The sequence below is a fragment of the Aphelocoma coerulescens genome, chromosome 3, assembly GCF_041296385.1.
Source record: "Aphelocoma coerulescens isolate FSJ_1873_10779 chromosome 3, UR_Acoe_1.0, whole genome shotgun sequence".
Lineage (NCBI taxonomy): Eukaryota > Metazoa > Chordata > Aves > Passeriformes > Corvidae > Aphelocoma > Aphelocoma coerulescens.
The window spans coordinates 99,954,407-99,975,963 of NC_091016.1; the positions used below are offsets into that span (position 1 = coordinate 99,954,407).

General features: G+C 39.4%; 1 protein-coding gene across 4 annotated transcripts in view; it reads left to right on the plus strand.

Moving 5' to 3' along the window:
* The window catches only part of DST (dystonin), a 291,637-nt gene that overhangs the window by 86,483 nt on the left and 183,597 nt on the right, over nucleotides 1-21,557 (plus strand). For all 4 annotated transcript variants that reach the window (XM_069011406.1, XM_069011407.1, XM_069011403.1 and 1 more), the window contains 3 exons: nucleotides 976-1,037; nucleotides 18,551-18,640; nucleotides 21,429-21,506. In XM_069011406.1, the coding sequence (XP_068867507.1) occupies nucleotides 976-1,037; nucleotides 18,551-18,640; nucleotides 21,429-21,506 (230 nt within the window). The remainder of the gene's footprint in view (nucleotides 1-975; nucleotides 1,038-18,550; nucleotides 18,641-21,428; nucleotides 21,507-21,557) is intronic.

Below are 21,557 nucleotides of genomic sequence, written 5' to 3' on the forward strand. Positions count from 1 at the left end.
TTGCTACCTGAGATCATTGCTCATTCTCAGCCACACTGCAAATAGCCTGAGTCAATGAAACAGCTGCAGTTGTGTTGTACAGGCTGAAGGGCTCTTGCTATTTTAGGCTTGCACAGGTGGTCCCACTCCTAGAGCACTGTGACTCCTGCTCTGGGAGCTCCAGGCTGGTGACTGGGCTCTGTAGCAGTTGTACTGGCTGTGGCCCTGCACAGGTAGCTGGAGATAATTCTTGTGCTGGAGTGCTGGTTAGGTTTTCTCCAGTGTGGCTCGGTAGAATACATGCTCCCTGCCCATAAGTGGGATGCTTTCTTACCCTGAGTCTATTGCTTTTATTATTTCTTCACAGTGTTTTGTGGGCAGTCATTGATGCTAACTGCCACACCAGGGAGCAAACTGCTGGCAGTGGCTGGGTCCCATATCTGGGTTAGTGGACATCTCTGTTTATTTCATAGAGGGTTAAAAGAGAGTCCTTTCCCTGACTGAAGCTGTAACTAGTCCTGTGTGTTTGAACAAGGGTGCTATTCCAGATGAAAAGCATAATGATTGAAAAAGTTAGCTTTCATATTGTAACAGATTTTCTACTGCCTAATACATTAGTAATAATTTGATTATATAGACTATGAATAGCATTTATAGCTCTTAAAACTTTGCCATGACCTTTGCAGTACATTTTGAGTGCCAGTTGACTTCTTCTAGGCAGTTAGATTTTTATTAGTAGGCTACTGTCATACCTGAGGGGCTGTTGCCCTGAAGGAAACTTACCTGGAGCTTCAAGAAACTGTTTCATATCATGTTGTGATGCACTGAAAAGAAAAAAATTCTGTGCTATTATTTTGATTAGATATTTTGGAGCTTTTGTAGGCTATGCCATTAAAAACTTTATTAGAAAATTAATTTTATAAAGATATTAATAAAAAAATCTCCTGCATCATTTGTAGAGCTGTTAAAACATTTCTCTTTCCTTTTTACCTCTAGATGAGCGTGACAAAGTACAAAAGAAGACATTCACAAAATGGATAAATCAGCATCTCATGAAGGTCAGTTGTTATTTCTGTCATGTCTGGATGACTGATAGCTACAGCAGTGATTGTGTCTTTTACTACATGTTTCATTTCAGGATGCAGCTGTGTTACATATAAAGAAGATCTTAAATTGTGAAGTTTATGCATGTGCTTTGTCTTTGAGGAGTCATGGGGGAGTTGAAATGCTGCCCAAGGTGATCTAATTGAGTACTTGAATTTGAAATTAAAATGAGTCAAGGTTTAAGAGACTTGATTTCTTTCTATAGAGCTTGGCTCATTTCTGGAATTAGTGTGTCATAGCTGTAGTACCACAGCTAAGGTAAATGAAGAAAAAAAATATTTGAAGTACCATGCTGAGGACAGGGGAATGACCTTGAGAGAGAGATCTCTAGATCATCCTGTGGCATCAATATGCTGCTCATGGATAAGAAAGAGAGGCTTTCTAAGGGCAAAAGTCACTTTTCAATATCTTTCTTTAGAATAGCACTGCTTTAGAATAGCAGTGAACTTTGCTTCAGGGACAAAGCATATTATTTTAACGACATGTACAGATTTCAGTCGACAGAGAACTAAAAGCTGAGAGTTCACCTTCACTGCATGGCCCTTCAGTTCTAAATTTAATCTGCTGTTTCAGTGCCAGCTGTCTAGCATAGACATTTCTCTGGAGAAACAGATTGTGTGGTTACTTGACATGACTTGCTTTGATATCCCCCCCACTCTGAGTTTGAATTCATGCAAGAGTCCCATTAAATAAAAATGTATCTGCAAACTGTCAGAGTTGAGATTTAATTAATGAGTGCAATGTTCAAATACTGTTGGGAAGATCTCCTTGTATTCATGTTTAGAGAAAACCAGAGTTTTTTAGGGAACAGCTTTATTATTTCTCTCTGTCTTGTGCCTGCCCTTGCAGGTATTTGAGAAATATTGGACACTGAAACAGAAGAGAATTTCTACAGGGATGTGGATGTTTAAAATTACCTTTTTTTTTCACATCTTTCAAAATTTGGAAATGTATGGAGCTCTTGGAAACCAGGCTCAGAATTGAAGTGGGGGTCGGTTTTGTCTTTAGCAAGAGACTTCTCTTGCAGAGGGATCTTTTGGTCCTTCTCACCATGACTGAGCCAGAAGGAGTGGTCCTGCCATCAGCCTCTGCACAGCATACAACCTTTCTGTGGGCAGGGTGAGTCTGGAGTCACAGAACTGCTCACACCAATAGGTTTTCTTTTGTGAATTTGTTAGACTGAAGAGAAACAGCTGCTCCAAGGACCCCTTCTATGCAGAGGCCTCCTCCTTGTATTCCTGAAACATCCAAGTGGCCCCATGTCCCTGCAGAAGTCTTTTACTTGCTAAGGAGAAAAGGCAAAAGGCAGGTCTGCAACCTTCCTTTTCTGAATTTTACCTCATGTTTATAGGAAAGGTATCCATTATAGGATGCTTCAGACAAATTAGATTTGAAGGCAAAAAAAACTATCCAGGAAGGTTGCCAGTACTCTGGCAGTAAAATGCAATATCCAAATTAACCATCAGGCATTTCTTCATCTAATTGAGGGTAATTGTTGTCATGTTTATAGGGGCTATTCATCTTTTTGTGTATTAAAGAAGCCTTTTAAAAATGCAGCTTTAGTTTTCTGTGGGATGAGGAAAAGCCTATCTGAAGCTTTTTGGAGAGCAATATTTAATACAAGTTAAAAATAGTGCCCTGTTTTACATAAGAGCAGTGTACTGAAAATTATATTTCTATACAACATCATTTTACACATTTCTAAAACATGCGCAGTCATCATTGCCATGCTTGGAGTAGCTTAAAAAAGATTTAGACTCTAAACCCATAAGGAAATGAGGGCAAAGAGTTCATGCTAAATCCTTTTGCCTTGCTTGCCAAGGTCAATGCCCTTAGGCCTTCATTTTCAAATAGTTCTGGGTTGGGTGATTGCAGAGGTAGAGATACAGATAGATGAGACAGATGGGGTGTGTTGACTGTGTGTACTGCTGGCCTTGATTGTCATCTCAGATTGCTCGCTTTAGAATTGAATTTGAGGGTTGCTAATTCACACAAGTATAGTTTGACTATAGCTCTTCCATTAGCTTGGAATTTATGTAGCAATGCAACTTTATCTTCTGGAAGTAGTTTGAAAGCAGGTAGTGATACAGTTGTCAGATTTCTGTTCTTAGACCATTGTTTCTAGAATGGTGACTTGTATGGAAATTAAAGTCAGTCTTTCAAATGTTCTCTATCTTAAGACATAAGGGCGTATTTACAAAAACACTATGTCGTGGAGGGAATGTAGAAAAAATATCACAATAAATGAGTGCATTTCTAGTGGAGACAGCAGGACCTCTCCTAGTCAATGCAGTAACTTGAACCTGAGCCCTCAGTTTCATCTACCTTGTATGTAATACAAATTATATGCAACTCATATTTGCCCATTCACTGCCAATAACTTGTTTCAGACAAGTCAGGATGGGAATTGTCTCATTTCAGTCATTGCAATAGGTTTATCTGGCCCGGTTACCCAGCCTTCTCTAGTAGGTAGCTGAGGGAACAGGCCCTTTTAAATGTCCCCCCACTAAGATATCTACCTAAGGGGAAGAGGAATTGTATCCTAAAAATACTTTTGCTCCACTGACTGTAAAAGGAAGTCAGTGTGCTTTAGCTGTCATGTGTAGGGTTCAACAAGAAGTAGAAAAGATGATAATGAAAATTATGAGAGATCTTGGGAAAGACCAGACCACGTGTGTGGACATGAGCCCACTATGGGCATGGGGATGGATCACATATTAATTTCATCTTTTTTTGCATCCTATTTGTGTTCTTTGCTTTCTTTCTCCTGTTTCTTTTCTTTGTCCCCTGATTATTTTTTGCTTTTTTTATCTTTTTCTTTTCTCATCTGTTTTCACATTTTCCTTTCTTGTTTAGTGCTTTCCTTACTCATTCTAGTTAATCTCCTGTTCTCCTGCAGTCCTGGAGAAAGTCCTGAACTTTCACACCTTTCTACCAGTATATTCAAGAGGTTTTATTCTTGGTCAGCAGCAATGACGCTTTTACGAGCTATCATCTTTTGTTGGGGAATGGCATGGGAGCCTATTGTCACTTCTAATTAAGTTCTATATTTATGGGATTTACTGAGTAATCACAAATAACAAGATGACTGATAAATATTTACCCTTCTGCTGTCTGTTGCCCATCTCTGGTTGCATTGGATTCAAAGCATGTAAGTGCATAATATTTAAAATTCAGTGTTAGTCCCTTGTCAGTTTAGTTGACTAGTAAAGCATGTTGTGTGCTTTGCTAAAATAGAAACATAGGCATTGCAGAAATATTTCCTGCTCATGTTCTTGAGACACCTAGTTTTATACAGCTACATAATGTGTTATTTGCAAAATTCTGCTGTTTAAGTAGTATTTGAATTCCACAGTTTAAGGTCAAGTGGACTGTCACTACATTTTTTAAATGCTGAAATTTTTCTTTTCAATTGATAACAGATTTTCTGAGAACTAATTGGAGCTTTAGACTTGCTAAGGCTACTGTTTGCTGTCTGGTGCTGTGGCTCCAGTTTAAATGTTATCTTTTATGTCTTGTTGACATACAGACTGGAGAGGTGAGATATTGGACTTTAGACTCACCTGCTGCTGTGGTATGGGCTTCCAGGGAGAACTCACATGCCAGTGTGGTGGTGGGGTAGAGATCTCTCTTCTATAAACCAGCCTCTGCTTCCAGCAAGTGTTTCATGCTGCTGCTGTAAAAATAGGGTGTTAAATCTTGCTAGAGCAGTAAGTAACCCTTGATGTGACAAGAACAGGTAAATGTGTGGCTGCAAGTTTTATTCTACAGTAGTGTTCACATGGTCCTAAAGCATCCAAGGAGAAATCCAGCTTCCATGAAAGCCCAGAAATTCTTCCTGACATCCTTTGAATTCAAAACCCCAAAACTTAAGAAAATAGTGAGGCAAGTGTAAAATACAGGTGGAGAATGAGATAAAAGTCAGAAAATAAAAGACACTGTTGATGAAAATGGAATAAAAGCAGATAAATTCCTCTTTGGGGTTGATTTTCCTTTTCACATTAAAAAAGACAAATTCTTTTGTAGTGCCAGGTCTTAGTCTTGAGAGATTAAATGGGCTATTTTGAAATACTTTGTTTCTTTATTAGAAATTATGATACACAGAAAATAGGACTAAAGGCAAGGCAAGCAGAGACTGGCTAGTGATATAGCAAACACCCAGGTATATTCCCTTCAAGGGAAAATGTTTCTTCCTTTTCATGGAAGAAAAGGTTGTAGAGAGCCTCTTAACTGACCTCCTAGCAACACTATGGGCCTTTGGGTGCCCCAGCAGCTCCCTGGAGAGGGACAGCTGTCCTGTCCATGGCACTGACAGGGAGCCCTGCCACCTGGTGCCCCCCACAATGTGGGTTGGGTTTTGGGACCCTTGGCTGACCATGCCTTGGGAGAAACATGCTGCTGATGAGAGCAATGGGCAGCATCCCTTCACTAGTCATTAGTTGCTCCAAAAGTCACTTTTAAAGGTGTTCTTAGCAAGAAGGCTTTTGTAAGTAGCAGGATAAAATGCTTTTGAAAACTATTGTTTTAAAGCCCAGTTTCAAAATCATGAACTGTGTTGCAGTGATAGTGCATTAGTGAGAGAGAGAGAACAGCTTTTTGTTGTGCAAAGGCAGAATGAATAATTCAGAATAGCAACCTGAAGTTATTGATTGATTCCTGTGTGTCCTTCAGGCAGCACACAGTTTGCAAATGGCCTCTTAGGTCGATTGCTTTGTGAAATGTTCAGGTATGCCTGTAATGGCAGCAGGATCGACCGTTCCTGATGGAGCACAGTCATTCCTTGCTGAAAGCTGGCACTTAACTGACACTAGTGGTTATCATTTTAGATAGCACTACTCTCAGTATCTTCTTTTTAGCCATGCAGTTAAGATGTCATTTAAAATTCCCCACATCTGCTTTTAGAAATGAGTACTTTGTAGCTCTACATCAGTTTTTAAAGGATGAGGCACCTGCTGTTAATCTAATGGTAGTAGCTTTTTAAAAAATTCTCAGTTTAATATCTTTTGATTTTGAAACATACTCAGAAAAAGCTGCTTCTACCCCCACCGGCCCTGCCCCGGTGTTAAATAAAATAAGACTGATGCCTTGCTGTGCTGGTGCATCCAAATAAGCTTTGTATGCATTCCTCCCAGTTTATTCTGACAGCTGCTGCAAACTGTGTTGGGTGCAACTTCTGTAAAATCCCACTTCCATGTGGTTTCCAGCTTGCTTAAGGCATTGGGTGAAGCTAAAATACTAGTATTTCCTCCTCTCTTTTGGAGTTCAGTTGTTTAACTACACCTGCTGTTTCCAGGTGGACAGAAGTGTATTTTTCTCCTAAAAGTTTCTGCAGTTGAATGTTCAGAACAATTCTAAAAGGTCTTGAAGTGTTTTTTCTTTGAGACATGCTCCTTCTAAAAAAATTAAGTAACTCTTGAAGAACATTATCATTAATGATATAAAGAAATTTTTTTGTTATTTTCCCTGGAAATATGCACAATTGTAGTTTATTCATGCTGCACTGTGTACAATTTTTTTCAAAAATCTTCTACTTGGAGGTAAGCCACACTGCTTAGCATAATCTATAGCTGTTTGCAAAGCAGCTCAGCAAGCAAACTGGGGGCTTTTTTGGTGTTTAATCAAAGTTTAGATGAGGGAATAAAGTAACCAGGAAACAGTGAGGAAAAGTAGTGACAAATGCCATACGTTAAAGCTGCAAAAGAGGAGGAAATTGTACAAAGTTTTAAAGGATTCATGAAATGCATCATGAAAGTCTCTCTGCCAGTAAGCAAATAAATAAAAAAATAAACAAATTCAAGTCAATAAAAACTGTGCCACAGATTTCAAGTTTATTTGATCCTCTCTAATGCATTCAGACTTCGTGACTAATTGGGAGTAGGAAAGAGAATAATTGAAACCAGAAAATTAAATATGCATGAAATATAGGATAGCTTGAGCACATCGATATTTTTATGGCATGCAACCCTACTGAACCAGTTGAGCACATGCTTTTATGTGTGTTGGGTTTTTTAAGAAATTGGTTTATATAGGTGCTCTTATATGAAAGAATGAGTATAAGGAGAACTAAGTCTGCCATGTGATGACTGCATGATCAACTAGAACCACTAGAATCAATATGGTTCCTATTATAGACTTAATATATTAATGTATTAATTCATTCTCTTTTTGTTCAGTTGATTGTTTGCAATTAACTCTCAGCATAGATTTTGTTTAATATTATTTATTCCTTGGGGATTGCAAGAGATAAAATTTTAGCATTTGCAATTAAGTGTTGACTTTTTAATTAATTGTTAAATTATGCATGGACTTATTTTTATCTATATACTTTTGATGTATCTGTTTCTAATAATAATTTATATATCAGTTTAGAAATACTAGGGCTTGATCTGCCTCCCTTTGGGCTAATGTAACTGTGCCACTGGCTCCAGTGGGAGCAGTTTTTGCCCCAGTATGTGGGCTCCAGACAGTGAGCAACTTCCAACATTTAATCATAAACATTACCTAAGTATTTTGTTCTACAGCAATATTCCATATATCTGGAAAGCAAGGCTTGCCCTGAGATAGCGCAGATGTGTGACTGTGTGAGGACCTAAGAAGGCATCAGAATAAACATGTTTTTTCCTATAAGGAAACGTGTTCTCTGTTAAAGGCATTTATGGTGCTTTGAACAGGGACATTTAAAGATAATCACATAGTGTTCACAACCCTCCTCTACTTAGAATATCTTGACTTTAGTTGGAATAATATTTTATCTGCCAACCTTAGTATTTTGCCTGCTTCGGGCATGTTTGGAGTGTATTGCCTTTGGTGAGGGTTAGTTTTAAGATGAGTTTAATGTTATTAGCATTATATTTGCATACTTTAAACAATTCCTCCCTGGTAAGTTACATTTGACGGCATGTAGTACAGGACAGGAATGGTGAAGGCAAGTCGGAAACACAAGGGGTGATGAGAGCTGGGTGTACTGAAACACTGTGGCGTGTCTTTGGCCAAAGATAAAACAGAAAAAAAAAAGGGAATGTGGCTGCTGTTGATTGGAGGCATTGAGCTGGATCAAGGAAGTCGATGGTAGATTTTTGGTCACTAACTTAGCACTGGAAAGACAGGACTGTGTAGCAATGGGGAAAATCATTTATCCTCATAATTGACAGGAGGAACAATGTGGAGTTCTGCATTTGAACACCTACAAAGGAACCTTTAGTAGCCTATATAAGAACGGCATTTCTATGGCACAGCTCATCCCCAAGAAGGTGTGCAGACCACTCTTACTGTTTTGTTCCCTGCCTGCTGCAGGAGTTGGGGTTGGCTGCCTCTGGTGTGGACAAGTTTTGTGAGTGAAATGCCATCCAGAGGGAACTTCAGCCTGCCAGGTTCAGAAAGTTGCTATCAAAGCTGCCTAATTAGACAGGTCTGGACTGGCTGGGAGGGACTGCTTCAAAACTCAGAAAGGGAAGGCAATTTGCAAGCAAGTGGTTGCAAATCCCAGGCTTACTTTTTGAAGCAAAGAGAGAAGTAAGAAGTAAAAGGAGGATAATGAACGAGGGAAAGCGATAGGTAGGGTCTCCTGGGGAAGTAATACAGGAGAGGCAGAAATGCAGGAGATCTGGCAGTTATTGAAGGTGTTTGTGTTAGAGACACAAAGGCAGTCTACAGACAGGCAGAACAGATAGGAGATACCATATAGAAAATACTGCTGTTTTCAAGGTGTATGAAATCCAAAGGAGCTGTACAAGAATGGGAAATGAGGGCAGCAGGACTAAATGTTTTTATAAAGAAGTTAATAAAGCAAGGTGGGGTAAAATCAGAGAAGTATAGGGTCCAGAATGAATTAATGTTACATTGAAGATCACAGGAGAAGGGCTCTGTAATTACGTTAGTGTATGAAGAAAAAAGAACATGGATACATTCCCCAAGAATAAAAAAAGATAAATAGTTTTGATCAGTGTAGAAACATCAAAATTATGCTGGTGTCTTCATTCTACAAAATGCTGACTTGATGAAATACATTTTAATAAGATGAGGGTGAAATTCAGATAAGGAAAGAGCAGATTGAAGAACATTTAGATAAGTTATGTTTTCTTGTCACACAGCTTTATTTACCCCACAGTTAGTAACTAATTGAAGTGATTTGTAACATTTTATCATTCTATTTAAGAATTCAGAGGAGAGGGGAAACTTCTAGAAGTCTGCAATTACAGTAAGCATAATATCTCTTCCCTAAGGAGAAGAAAAGAATGAGGAGTTATGGACCTTGCAGGGTAATTTCTCTCCCTGGAGAGACTGTGGAACATCTGGTCTTTGAAAGCAGGTGGACAAAAGGGAAGTGGTGTAAATGGTATGTCTGTACTTTTTTACACATCTTGTTAGCAGATTACTGTCACAAAGTTTGAATGAAAGGATGACAGATACAGCTTGCAGGGGGTATTGCCATTAATAACTGCTGCAGCTGGAACTGGCACTGGGAAGAGCCAGTGCTGTTGGCTGTTGCTGCTGCTGTCAGGTGCTGCAGCAGCATCATCTGGCTCTGGGAGGCAGCACCCATGAGCAAGGAACTTCCACTGAGAGGGAGCATCCCAGTGCCTGCTGCCCTCACTGTATCTCATCTTCAAGTGAGCTTTCAAGCTCTGTGACTGTACCTCTGTAGGGTGAGGTACACCTGTTTCTCTGACACTGGCTGTACATCTCTCTGGCTCCAGCCTTTTCTCATGTCAGCAACCAGCATCATCCTTGCTCTGCCACAAATCTTACAGGGTTCATTGCTTGCCCTGGGCTGTGTTGGCTTACGCCCAGGGAGCTCCTGGAGCTACACATGAGCTTTTCACCCTGCCTGTGGGCAGCATGGTGCTTAGGAGACAAGGAGGCAGCTTGTAGTTCTGCCTTCTCATAGACAGGCTTGTGGGCGCACTGGCTGCGTAACTTCTGATCTTTGCATGGACAGGAGGTTTGTAACCATCTCTAATAAAGTAGTAAGAAGATAAGTTTGCTTGGAAAATGAAGAGCAGGTTGTGGTAACTTGAGTTTGTTTAGTCTGAAACTGAGAAGACTGGGAGGGGGGCATGATAACGTGTCATCAGTATGTAAAAAGTGTTTGTGCAGAGACTGGTGAACACGTGTATTCTGAGGTCGAACTTTAAGGGAAGGGACAACAAAAACATCTGTTTATTTTACAGAAGATTTAGTTTGAAGATTAGTGAGGAAAAGTGTCCCTCTCTGTAAAGCAAGTAAGTGTAGTCAAACATTGAAGCACTTGTACTGTATTTTACATTTCCTTCATTTGGATTTTCAAGTATAAATTAGAGAAGCATCTCTGGTGTTTTCTAGCCAAGCTGCACAGGACTGAGTGAGCTGATCTGTTCAATCTTTTTTAACCTTACACTTTTACTATTCTCTGGCAGCCTTCTAAGGCACAACCCTTCTCTGGTGAAGTATTATTCAACTTTTGAGTCTTAAAGCTGATCACTGCCAAATTCCTTACCAAAGCTTATATTTTTATTAATTTAGGGATTTCAATCTGCAGTAATCCTATAGTTCTGGTGAGAATGCCTTCTTTCAGATGGCTGCCATGTAAAGTGAAGCTTAGTGATGTTTGCTTTATATTCTTTGTTAATTGTTTATCACATTTATACCTTTGTAAATAAAATATTTTTAAAAGGGGACAGAACAGAAGAGACAAGTGAGGCTTTAAGCAGGTTGTGAGTCGCATTTTCTTTGATTTTAGTAATTTCTGAAATTTATGAATATCTTTAGTCTTATACACAAAAGCATTGGAATAAAGTGTACTGATCTGAAGAAAAATCTAAAAGGATTATAGTGGTGCAAAAGAGGGAAGAGAAATGGACATGCTTGCCTTGAAATCCCAACTGGTGCAAGAAGTGTTGTTGGGTGGAAGTATGAGTGGAGTGGCACAGGACTTCACCTGACATGCTACAGGTGTCATCTGTGCCTCGTGCTCTCTTAGAGCTGTCCACAGAATGAAGGTTATTCAGTGTATTAGATTCTAAAACTTGCTGGACATCTCTTCAAATTTTAGAACTTTAAATTGTAGCAGTGATGGAGTAGATGTCTATCACTGGACATTTTATGTTAGTAAATGTGCAATGGGCTCCACTGAGGTGGATTTACTGATCCCAGTATGCAAATTTACAAGCAGATGACCAAGACTGTGCCCAGTATTAACAGCAGTGAGGGTCGTGCTGTGATAATGGTAATAAATAAGTGGAGTGGGACGGCGGTGGGGGGGATTATATCCTGAGTGGTTGGATCAGTGTTGGTTGGGTTCCAGCCCATTCCTCAAAATGTTTTGAGATGTGTCTAGTTCTGGCCTCCTCAGTACAAGAAAGACGTGGAGCTCCTGGAGCAGGTCCCAACAGAGGGCAACAAAGATGAATTAGGGGCTGAAGCACCTCTCCTACAAGGAAAGGCTGAGGGAGCTGGGCCTGTTGAGCCTTGAGCAGAGATGACTGAGAGGGGACTTGTCAATGTGTATGAGTATCTAAAGGATGGGTGTCAAGGAGATGGACCAGGCTCTTCTCAGTGGTGCCAAGCAATAGGACAAGAGGCAATGGGCAGAAACTGGTGCACAGGAGGTTCTTGAATATGAGGAAGAACTTCTTTACTGTGCAGGTGACCAAGTGCTGGAACAGACTCTGTAGCCTCAATTACTGGAGATATTTAAGAGCCATCTGGAAACAATCCTGTGCAGTGTGCTCTTGGGTGACCCCACTGAGCATGGAGGTTGGACCAAATGATCCACTGTGGTCCGTTCCAACCTGGCCCATTCTGTGATTATGTTAATGGTGCCAATTTTTATTTCCTGTAGGAAGTGGAAAGGACTTTTGACATTTAGGACACTTGTTTAAAGTTCTTCTGTTCAACGATGGTGTTTCAAATATCACACGTCTACTGAAATCCACAAAAGGACTCCTGGATGTGCGTGTTTATGTCCTACTGTTTGTTATACATGTAAGATTATGCCTCTGCTTGCATACTTGCTTTGGGGATGTCATAGGTTAGCAAGCTAAGTCTCGGAAGTGATGTTCTTCTTACAGCTTTCCCCTTAGGAAAATACTGGAATGCATTTCATGAAACAAAATATGGGAAGTTAAGAAAAATATAAGGACGTTTAGCAAGATCTAGCAGTGGCCGGATTAATTTTTTTTTTAATTGAGCAAGAATATATTTATACCTTGAAGCCATACAAATATTTTATGATTCATAGTGTTATCCAGTTATGTGGTATAATTGAAGGCCAGGGCAAAATAGAGTATGTAAAAGCAATGGATGATTGAGTTGTCTGGGAGAAATGTGAAGGTTAATGTGGGGAAAAAAAAGTGACTGATTTGAGCTTTTAGATACAAGGACAGGCTGTTTTTAAAGGGGTGGAACACAGGAAGGGTGTTATCCTGATAATAGAATGCAAAGCATTGGCCAGATGAGAAAGTGAAGGATGCAATCAAGGATGAATCTTCAGTTAGAAAACATCTGTTATAAACAAAGATCAGGGGTGTTGAACTCACTCTGTAAAGGAGACTTGTTTAAATGTGCCTTAGTAAAATCATAAAGAAATTTTATGAAATTGAGTAACATCATCTGTGTCTGCTGTTTGTATTAATATCTAGAAATGTATTCAAGCAGAAAAATTACTCCTGAGTATGAAATAAAGAACTGTTTATTTTCCGTGAACTACAAGAATTGTTTCCTGCAGAGTGGATTATTAGACTGTCCAGCAAACGAAAAGAGTGAAAATGAGTTTTGGAACCACTAGGCCTAAAACTGGATTTGCCAGGCTCTGCTTGCAAGTAAGCAGGAGGACAGAAGAGACCTGGCACAAGTGTGTGTGCCAGCTCACTGCCAGCCCTGGCTGTGGGCCCATGCTGTCTGGCTGGGGAGAGCAAATCGGGGTGTCCTGGGCAGGGTGTCCAGCGCTGGAGCTGCAGGAACAGCACCATCTGCAGCCCAGCACTCCGGCCGCCTGCGCCCTGCCCTGCGCGGAGCTGGGGCTGCAGGTCCTGTCACACCGCTTCAGTTCCCCTCATGAAGGGACGCAGTGATTAAATTCTCTTAATTAAATTTGCATGCTCGCTTGTTTTTAATGGAATGAGTGAAGTTTAGTATGGGATTCAGTACAAAACAAGGATTGTGACCAGGGTGTGTGTTTGGAGTTCGGGTTTTTTCGCAGCAATGAGTTTTGGGTTTAGAGTAGGAGATTAAAGAGCAGGAGTGACTCGGGGAGCCTGTCAGTGTACGTGTCAGTCTGCACGGAGCTTTGCTCCTTGATCTCTTGGCATGACACCAAGCTGGCCATGGAGCACAGCTCAGCACCTCACTGCCCCACGCAGCACAGTGGGGGGAAATTACCTGCAGAGGAGTGGGCCTGCAGTGTGTTGAACAGTGCTCATTCTTTACATGGGGGAATGTAAGAATTCTGTTGAGTAAAATAAGTACTCTTGAAGATGTTTGAAGAAGCAACTTGCTTGGCAGATCCGTCACATGGGAATATTTTGACAAATCTCATATTTTGACAATTACATGCTTCACAGATCTTGTTACAGCCTGTTCAGAATTTTAGAGTGTTTCTCATAACTCATGCTGCTTGTGTCAAGCTAGTAAACTTTTATTTTTGTACACCAATACAACTTTTTGTATTAGAGGTTTTTCTATTCTTTACTCGTGGCATAGGTTTATTTGTTATCATGCAGTTAGAATTGCCACTGTGATTTCTTAAAGATGAGAGGACTAAAGCATGCATGTTCTGAAAACTTAGAGAAAACTGTTTCTTCGTAACTAGCATTTTAATAAAAGTTTTTCTTTAAAAACAAGCTTAAGTATGTTTTTAGGAAGCTGAAACATTAGGGAAACTCATCAGGGTGTCAGGATCTCAACAGTGGCCACAGTATTTTTCCAGCTCTTTGAATGCGGATGGGATTTGCTGTGGAACACTGTAGTAATAGAAGCTCTTAACTATTTATCTATTGTCTTGGTGAAAATTGTTATACTGTAACTGAAATGAGTGGGAGTTCGAAGAGAGCTTTTTTTCCACGGGCATTGACTCAGATTCTTAAAGAATAAATTTGAAGTTTATTGTGAAACTCACAGTGGCCTTGAGCCAGCTGTCATTTGGACTTGTCTGTGACCTCAGTGGTAATTAAGGACTGACCCTTTTTTTCCCTGAACACACCCCTTACAGTTCTAACTTTTGAGCCTTTTCCCGTTTTCCTTTGGAAAATCCGTAATGCTTTATGTCTGGGCTGGGCATTTAATTAACTTTGCTTCCAGAAGCAAGGAGAGCAGTGCTTGAAAAAGACTTTCCCAGGCATTGTGGTCTGAACAGCCTCAGCTGGATCTGTAATACTATAATTCTAGATAACTCCTGCGTACTGACACTGATTTTATGAAGGCTTGACAACTGAACTTCAGTTATTCAAAATAAGTATGGTTCAGATTTGATTCTAATTTTGCCTGTTCTGGAAACCATAAGAAAAGGCCTAATTTGTCATGTTCTCACATTAATCAGTGTGGCTTAATTATAATAGAGAAAGGGAGACTTCTGATGTTTTTAAGGAAGATACTTGATTATAGTAATCTTCTTTCCTCACCCTGTAAAAAAGTGGGTAGTTTTGCAAGTACATGAGCACAAAACTCTGCCTTGTTTCCAAGTCATGCAGCTTGCCAGGGCTACAGTGATTGCCTCACCTGCCTCAGGGATTTCCTGGCGGCCTCCAGTACATGGGCGTTACTTAGAGTTGTTCCTGCTTGATCTGATTATATTCTCTCTCCTGCCTCTTCTGCCTCCACTCTAGATTCTGCAGCACATTAATGTTTGTTTCTGCTTCTTCATACACTATTTCAGTTGAGAATGTGCTCCCTACATTTTAGGTGCTGGTCTGGAACACACTACACCCTAACATGAAAGTCCGAGGGATCTACGAGTATGCTGGGTGTGCACCCACTGTATACACAGAAATGGGTACAACCCTATTTTCCTACCATATTTACTTCTAAGTAAGAAAAAGGGTGTGATTCTTCTTTGTTTTAGTAGAATCATCGTAGAAGCATAGAATAGTTTGGGTTGGAAGGGACCTTCAATAGTCACAGAATCACAGAATAAGCTGAATTGAAAGGGACCTTCAAGGATCGTCCAGTCCATCTCCCAGTCCTGCGCAGCACCATCTCCAAGAGTCACACCAGGTGCCTGAGAGCATTGTCCAAACAAGTCCTTCTGGAACTCTGTCAGGCTTGGTGCTGTGACCACTTGCCTGGGAAGCCATAGCCATATGGCTTATGGAATATAGTCATGTGGAAGCCTGGGAAGTCGCAGCAAGGAGAATGGAGTTTTCCTTACCACAGGCATCATAGTATACATGCCAGAAGATGAAGATCAGAAGATTAATCACTTCTGAAACAGTGCCTTACATTCACTGTCTCCTTTTCACTGGTGAAGCCATTTTGCTTTTCTTGTTTAAGTTTTGTCAGATGCACCTCAACGACTCAGTGTTTCCCACGTCTTCCTTAAAGAATCTCTTCTCATGCCCAAATTATCAAATCTGCCACACTCACATGAGTATATTGCAAAAAGTTGCCTGAGGCAGCATGTAACCTACTTTGTGTGTGGACTTTGTAGGGCTGACAATTCTGTGATTTTATTGAAAAGCCACAAGAACTGTTAAGAAATGCTAAGGGCTCAGCAGATTCCACACATCTGTCCAGGGACCCCCATGTACATCCAGTGTTTGTGGTACTATGTGTTTTGAAGGAGGCTGAATGTGGCTGTAAAGAGCAATGAAGGATTTACATTTGTTTCTTGTAATTTAAAAGAATTCATTATATGTGTTGAGAGACAAGCGTTGCCCAAGTGATAATTACACAGAGTTGATGTTTCAAGCTCTTTTGAAGTGTCAGTGTAGGATCTCTTGAGGAGCACAAGATGCTCCTTTTGGAAGAAGTGATCTGATGCTTTGGGTGAACATGCTTGCTCACATCAGTTGCCCAAATACAGCATTTTAGATGCTCATCTGCTGTTCAGAGTATTGGAAGAAATTCCTTATTATGTTGCCCTGTAACAGGATGACTGGCACAGTATTTCCTAAATAATGAATCCTCACAATAATTGTCAGCCAGTGGCAGAACTAAGACAGATGCATAATGTGTACTGCTGGTTTTCCTGTTTTGACAGCTCTATGCCAGTTTTTTCATATCCAGTGTGAGTTCATCTCTGAAGTGTCTGTGATTTTGAGAAAGATAAACTGGGGAAGGTGGTTGTGTCTGTAATACTTAGGAAACCTCAGAGCAGAAGAAACAAACAGAAGGTCAACAAGTAGGTGCTGTGAGATACAGACTAGCAGGATAACAAAGTTATCTTGCAACTAATGTAAAAAAAAAGCAGACAACAGAAATAGTGGTATTTTCTCACCCTTCAATCCAGGTACCTGTACATTGGGCAAGTCCCCTGAGTTTTATGTTGAAAAGAGTGTGGGCATTGACTTGATGCTGCATGGACAGTTCTTCACCAGTGGTGGTGCAGGGTCTTTGCGATGTACACACATTCCTCTGTCCTTAACCTTATGTCCTCCCATGCCTCTGGCCACTGCACTGTGGATCTGTTCCGGCTGGGGATTCTGCTGGGGAAGTGCACAGTGACATGTCCTGAGTGGTGGGGCAGGCAGCCCTCTCACAGGGTTTTGTCATAAAGAAAACTTGCCTACTTTTAACAGAAAGAGTTTAGCACTTGGTTTGATAAAATTCTTTGAATGTAAAAATAACGAGTCACAGTTGTTTTGGGTTAAAAATTAAAGTTCCTTGTGCTTTTCCTCTCTCAAGCATTTATCATAATTGAATCTTGTATCAGGGACATCAATGATTTATATGGCTTCCCTTTTCTTTCCTTTCACCAGAGATATAGTGGGAGAACACCTGTTCTGTTTCTTTGTTCAGCTTAACAGTACTTCAGTATTATTAGAGAATTTTTTTCTTAGATTTTTTTTACATTAAATTGCTTGTAGGATTAAAAAAAAAAGTAACTAAAATTAAAATGATACTATTTTGTGTATGTGTGTGAGATTGTAAAGCTATGTATATGTATTAGAGTATTGGATTGTAACTTGGACTGGCTGTGTGTGCAGAGTCTGTGTAAACGTTTTGGAAAATATGTGTTGTAATTCCTCATGGAACAGTCTTCTAGATGACTTGTTCTGGCTAGTCTTCAGCACAAGCATAAATATGTTCTGATACTACTCCCAATTAAGATCATGGTGTTAGTGAAAACAGATTGCAGGGTAATTTCATGTTTAAAAATTCGAGTAAGAAAACTTGAACTGAAAAACATTTATGAAGCTAATATTATGGGTGGAGACGGTTATTTGTGCAGCAGGATGAATCTCAAAATTCCCCCAAAAGTGTGGCAAACCAAGCTGTTATATAAACTCCACGATCTGGGTTGATTGTTGCTGCCCTCATCACACACATATGTTGGCAGTCAGAGTGTGTCTCCCATAGATTTCGTATTGGAAGTACAACTCATCTCTAGCAGAGGTGAGGAAGAAGAAAATTTCTGATGTTGTATTTTATCCTAAGCTTAGGAAGTTTCTGATCTGGTGGTTCAATGGGAACACCAGGGAGCTGTCATTAAGCTGTAGCTGTAAAGCCCTCAACCTCTTCCCTAGGAAGTCAAAAATCTCTGATTCTGAAAAATTAGGTCCCTTGTGTCACATTTGAAGAGCAGCTGGCTGAAATTGCTTAAGACATTTCAGATAAAGTTGTATTTAAGGTAATGGTAACAATCAAGAAGTTGGCCTGTGGACAGATATCTCTCAGATTTGTTGTGCCTGTCAGTAAAGGTAGGGCTTCCAGCTGTCTCTCTTGTCATTGCAGCCCCTCACTAGATCAATCTAATGTCATAGTTCTTTGGTATGGTGTGTAAGGTGGATGTGTGAGTCATTGGGAGAGCTCCCGAAGTACTGGGAAACCTGGGCTGACAATACATGTTGTTGGTGGATGGTATGGCTTGATTAGAAAGTGTATTACTTTCGGCATGACTGCAGTGAACATGCATGCTGCTGACAATACTTGTCTGTTGGGTATTTTTTTACAATCCATTGAATCTAGCTACTGTTGTCATAATGGTCACTATTTAGGTCTAAATAGGAGAGTATATGATATTGTTTAAATTGTCAGATACTGATTTTTTTCATTGCTACATGCATTCATTACATGTAAATTAATATTTTTTTTTCCTTTTCTTTAAAGTGATAAAAATATGATGGAACTGTGCAAGTGCAGACACAGATGTGAATTTTGTCTATTACAATTAATTTACATTTGTAAATTTGTCATGAAAGTGAAGAAATTCAAAAAGCAATGCTGAGGTATAGCTGAAGTTTATCTGTATTTTAAAAGATATGTGTTAATATGAGCGTGAATTCTCAGGTAGAAACAGGGATCATGTATTTAATTTTCACATTTATCTGTGCAGGTTCGAAAGCATGTGAATGACCTATATGAAGACCTAAGAGATGGACATAACTTAATCTCACTTCTAGAAGTCCTTTCTGGAGACACCTTGGTAAGCTTTTGTATCATAATGCAATGGTTCCAGATTGTTATGCACTTTCTCTGTTTGTTAACTTGTTGGGTATTGACTGCTGTAGATTTCTTTGATATTTTCTGAAATCTGTGACCTGATACAAAAGACACAAGTTGTATTTCTGTTGGTAAAATATGCTGGTGTGAATTCTGTGGGGGAGTGCAATCTGTTCTCTTCCTTTCTCGTGGTTAGTGAGACTTCCATTCTTAATAGGGTAATGCACTATTTCTTCTGTTCTTTCCTTTTCTTTCTGATTTTTGTTTTAGCAAATATCTTAATATCTTTTTGCATTTAAGGGAGTAACTTACAAATAACAAGGATAACATGTCCCTGAAATTGTCTAACACACTCCTCAGGTGTCATTTCCTTTCTTTGTGAGCATTACTTCCCTTGCTTGGTATTTGTTCTCTTCATTATGTTCTTCTTTTCATGCTCTTCTTTTCATTTGTGGTCTGTCTTGTGTTTTTGCTGTCCTGTCTCCTGTCTGTTATATTCATTAGCCAAGAGAGCGAGATTTTTTGAAGACCTTACGGTTGGTGAGTTCAACAGACGCATGCGCAAATGAACAGCATGAGGATTTGGAGGATGAGGATAAGGGGGTAGGTGCCGACCCCCATAACTGTACTAATGTAGTGTTTGAAGTGTGGTGTTTGCTAATGTAAATTCTTAGTTTGGTGTGCTGCAGTAGTGGGCTGTAGAAAGGACAAAAGAACTTTTGTTGGTAAACCAGGATACATGTGTTTATGGTGGAGGTATGGTAAAGACAAATTTTTATTCAGCCTTTTTGTGAACGCCTAAAATGTGAATGTTCAAGATTTCAGTTTGTTTTCTTTCATTAAACTGTACAAAACCATGGCGCAAATGTATACTGGACAACACTCTCTGGATGCTATAAAATAATTGTTTTAAATAGTAGATAGGGAAATACCATAAATCTATTAACTTAAGACTTTTTTAAACTTGCAGACAGTATTGTCCATATACAAGTAATCTAGACAAAGACTTGAAGGCTCTTCTTAGTGAAATCAATGGCAAAAAATTGATTTGTCTTAATTAGAAGCACCAGTTAACTGCGCCCATGGCGTATGTGCCAAAATATTGGATAATATCTTGAAATAAAGTAATTCAGTGTGCAGATCTGTTTGTTAGAATTTACCACATGTAGTAGTGATTTTTATCAAAGCAGGTAGATTAGAAGTCAAGCAACAGCTTTGTGTTGTGGCTGCTAAAAATACAGATAGTTTGCAGGGTTTATCTTTCTTGCAACAAATGCTGAATTATCGATTCACTATATTTTGCCCATCCAGAAGGGAAATATCTACTTATAGAGTGTAAAACGTTGGGTGCTTGTTAGTCTGAGTGAGCTGTTTCCTGCCTTTTTAGACCTTGCACTTTGGTATTTGCTGAAGCAACTCACTGTCATAGGGCCTGAGTGCCTCCCTGGCTCCCCTGCGTTGTGCTGCAGTTATAATTTCAGTGGAATTTGTGTGCTTTATTTCTGGAGTGCAGCATAACTCAAAATGCTGCATTTTTAAATAAAAAAATATTTCCCCTCTGAGATGATAACTGTGTATTTTGGGATTTACTATACCTTCCTTGTTGTGGAAAACCTGGTTCCAGGTCTGCAGTCCTTAATTCCATCCATGGAAACTCTTTGATAGCAAGGGCTGTAATGCTTGATCCTGAGTTACTGGTGTGAAAAACAAGGGGCTAAATAGGAGATACTGTAATGAAAATTAATTTTTTTTTTTTCAGTTTATGCTTCTTATTCAACTTCATTTTCCTATGTTTCTTTTTGGGAAGCATCTGAAACTCCAGAGGGGGGTAAAAAGGCAGTTAAGGAAGGCTTGGGCTTATCTGTGTGTTTCACAGTGATTATCTGAGGAAATGCTCATATTCATGGCTGATCCCTAGTAATTATAGTCCGCTTCAGTTTATTGCTGTGAAAGTTTGTGAAAAATCTGAAATAAGGAAGAATAGAAGGACTTGGATATGATGTTGATGGTATAAATTTAACTGCTTTCCCATGCTGATCTGTGACAGCTAAGTATGCGTTTTCTGTGTGATTCTTCTTCTTGGTGATTTTGCACTAACTGCATGCAGTTTTGCCATGTTTCCATTAACACACCACTCATTTTTATTTTACAGTTTCTTCTTGATAGTTTTGACTTTGCTTTGAGGGGAGTGACTTGTTAGTTTTTTTCATGCTTTAAAATGCTCTACCCAAGTCAAGAGTTTAAACTTACACTCTACGACTGTTTATGTTACATTATTCTGTTTGGAGGAAGATACTCTTTTTATTAGATGCTTTAAATAAATATGTGTAGATATCATAATGATTATGCAGTCATACCATTAAGCCATGAAGTTCCATACAGAGGTAAGCTTTTCCATCACAGAGTTTGCCAAAACAATGTAAAGGTTCATGACATTACTTCTGTTTTGTTTTGCTTAATACATTGTAAATATTTTATAATAATGTATTCCAGTTTAGTTTCTGTAGGCACTAGCCCTCTTGGCCTTAATAGTACTTTACAGGGAACAGCCTGCATGCATCAAAGTTGCAGTTGGGGACCAGTGATCTGTCTTGCCATCCACTGTACTAAGAAATGACTAAGTTAATATAAGTAGTTAAAACACACTTTTCCACCAAAGGTATTGACTTCATTAAAGCTGTAGTGCTTCAAATACATAGTATCTGTTAAATCAGACTGTTTGTTCTTTTGTCTGATGAGAAAATCTCACAACTACTGTTTTCCAATTGTAGCCCCGAGAAAAAGGTCGGATGCGTTTTCACAGACTCCAGAACGTCCAAATTGCACTTGACTATTTGAAAAAGCGCCAGGTATGATGAAAATAATAAAAAAAAGAATTAATGAAAATTTTGTCACCTGTA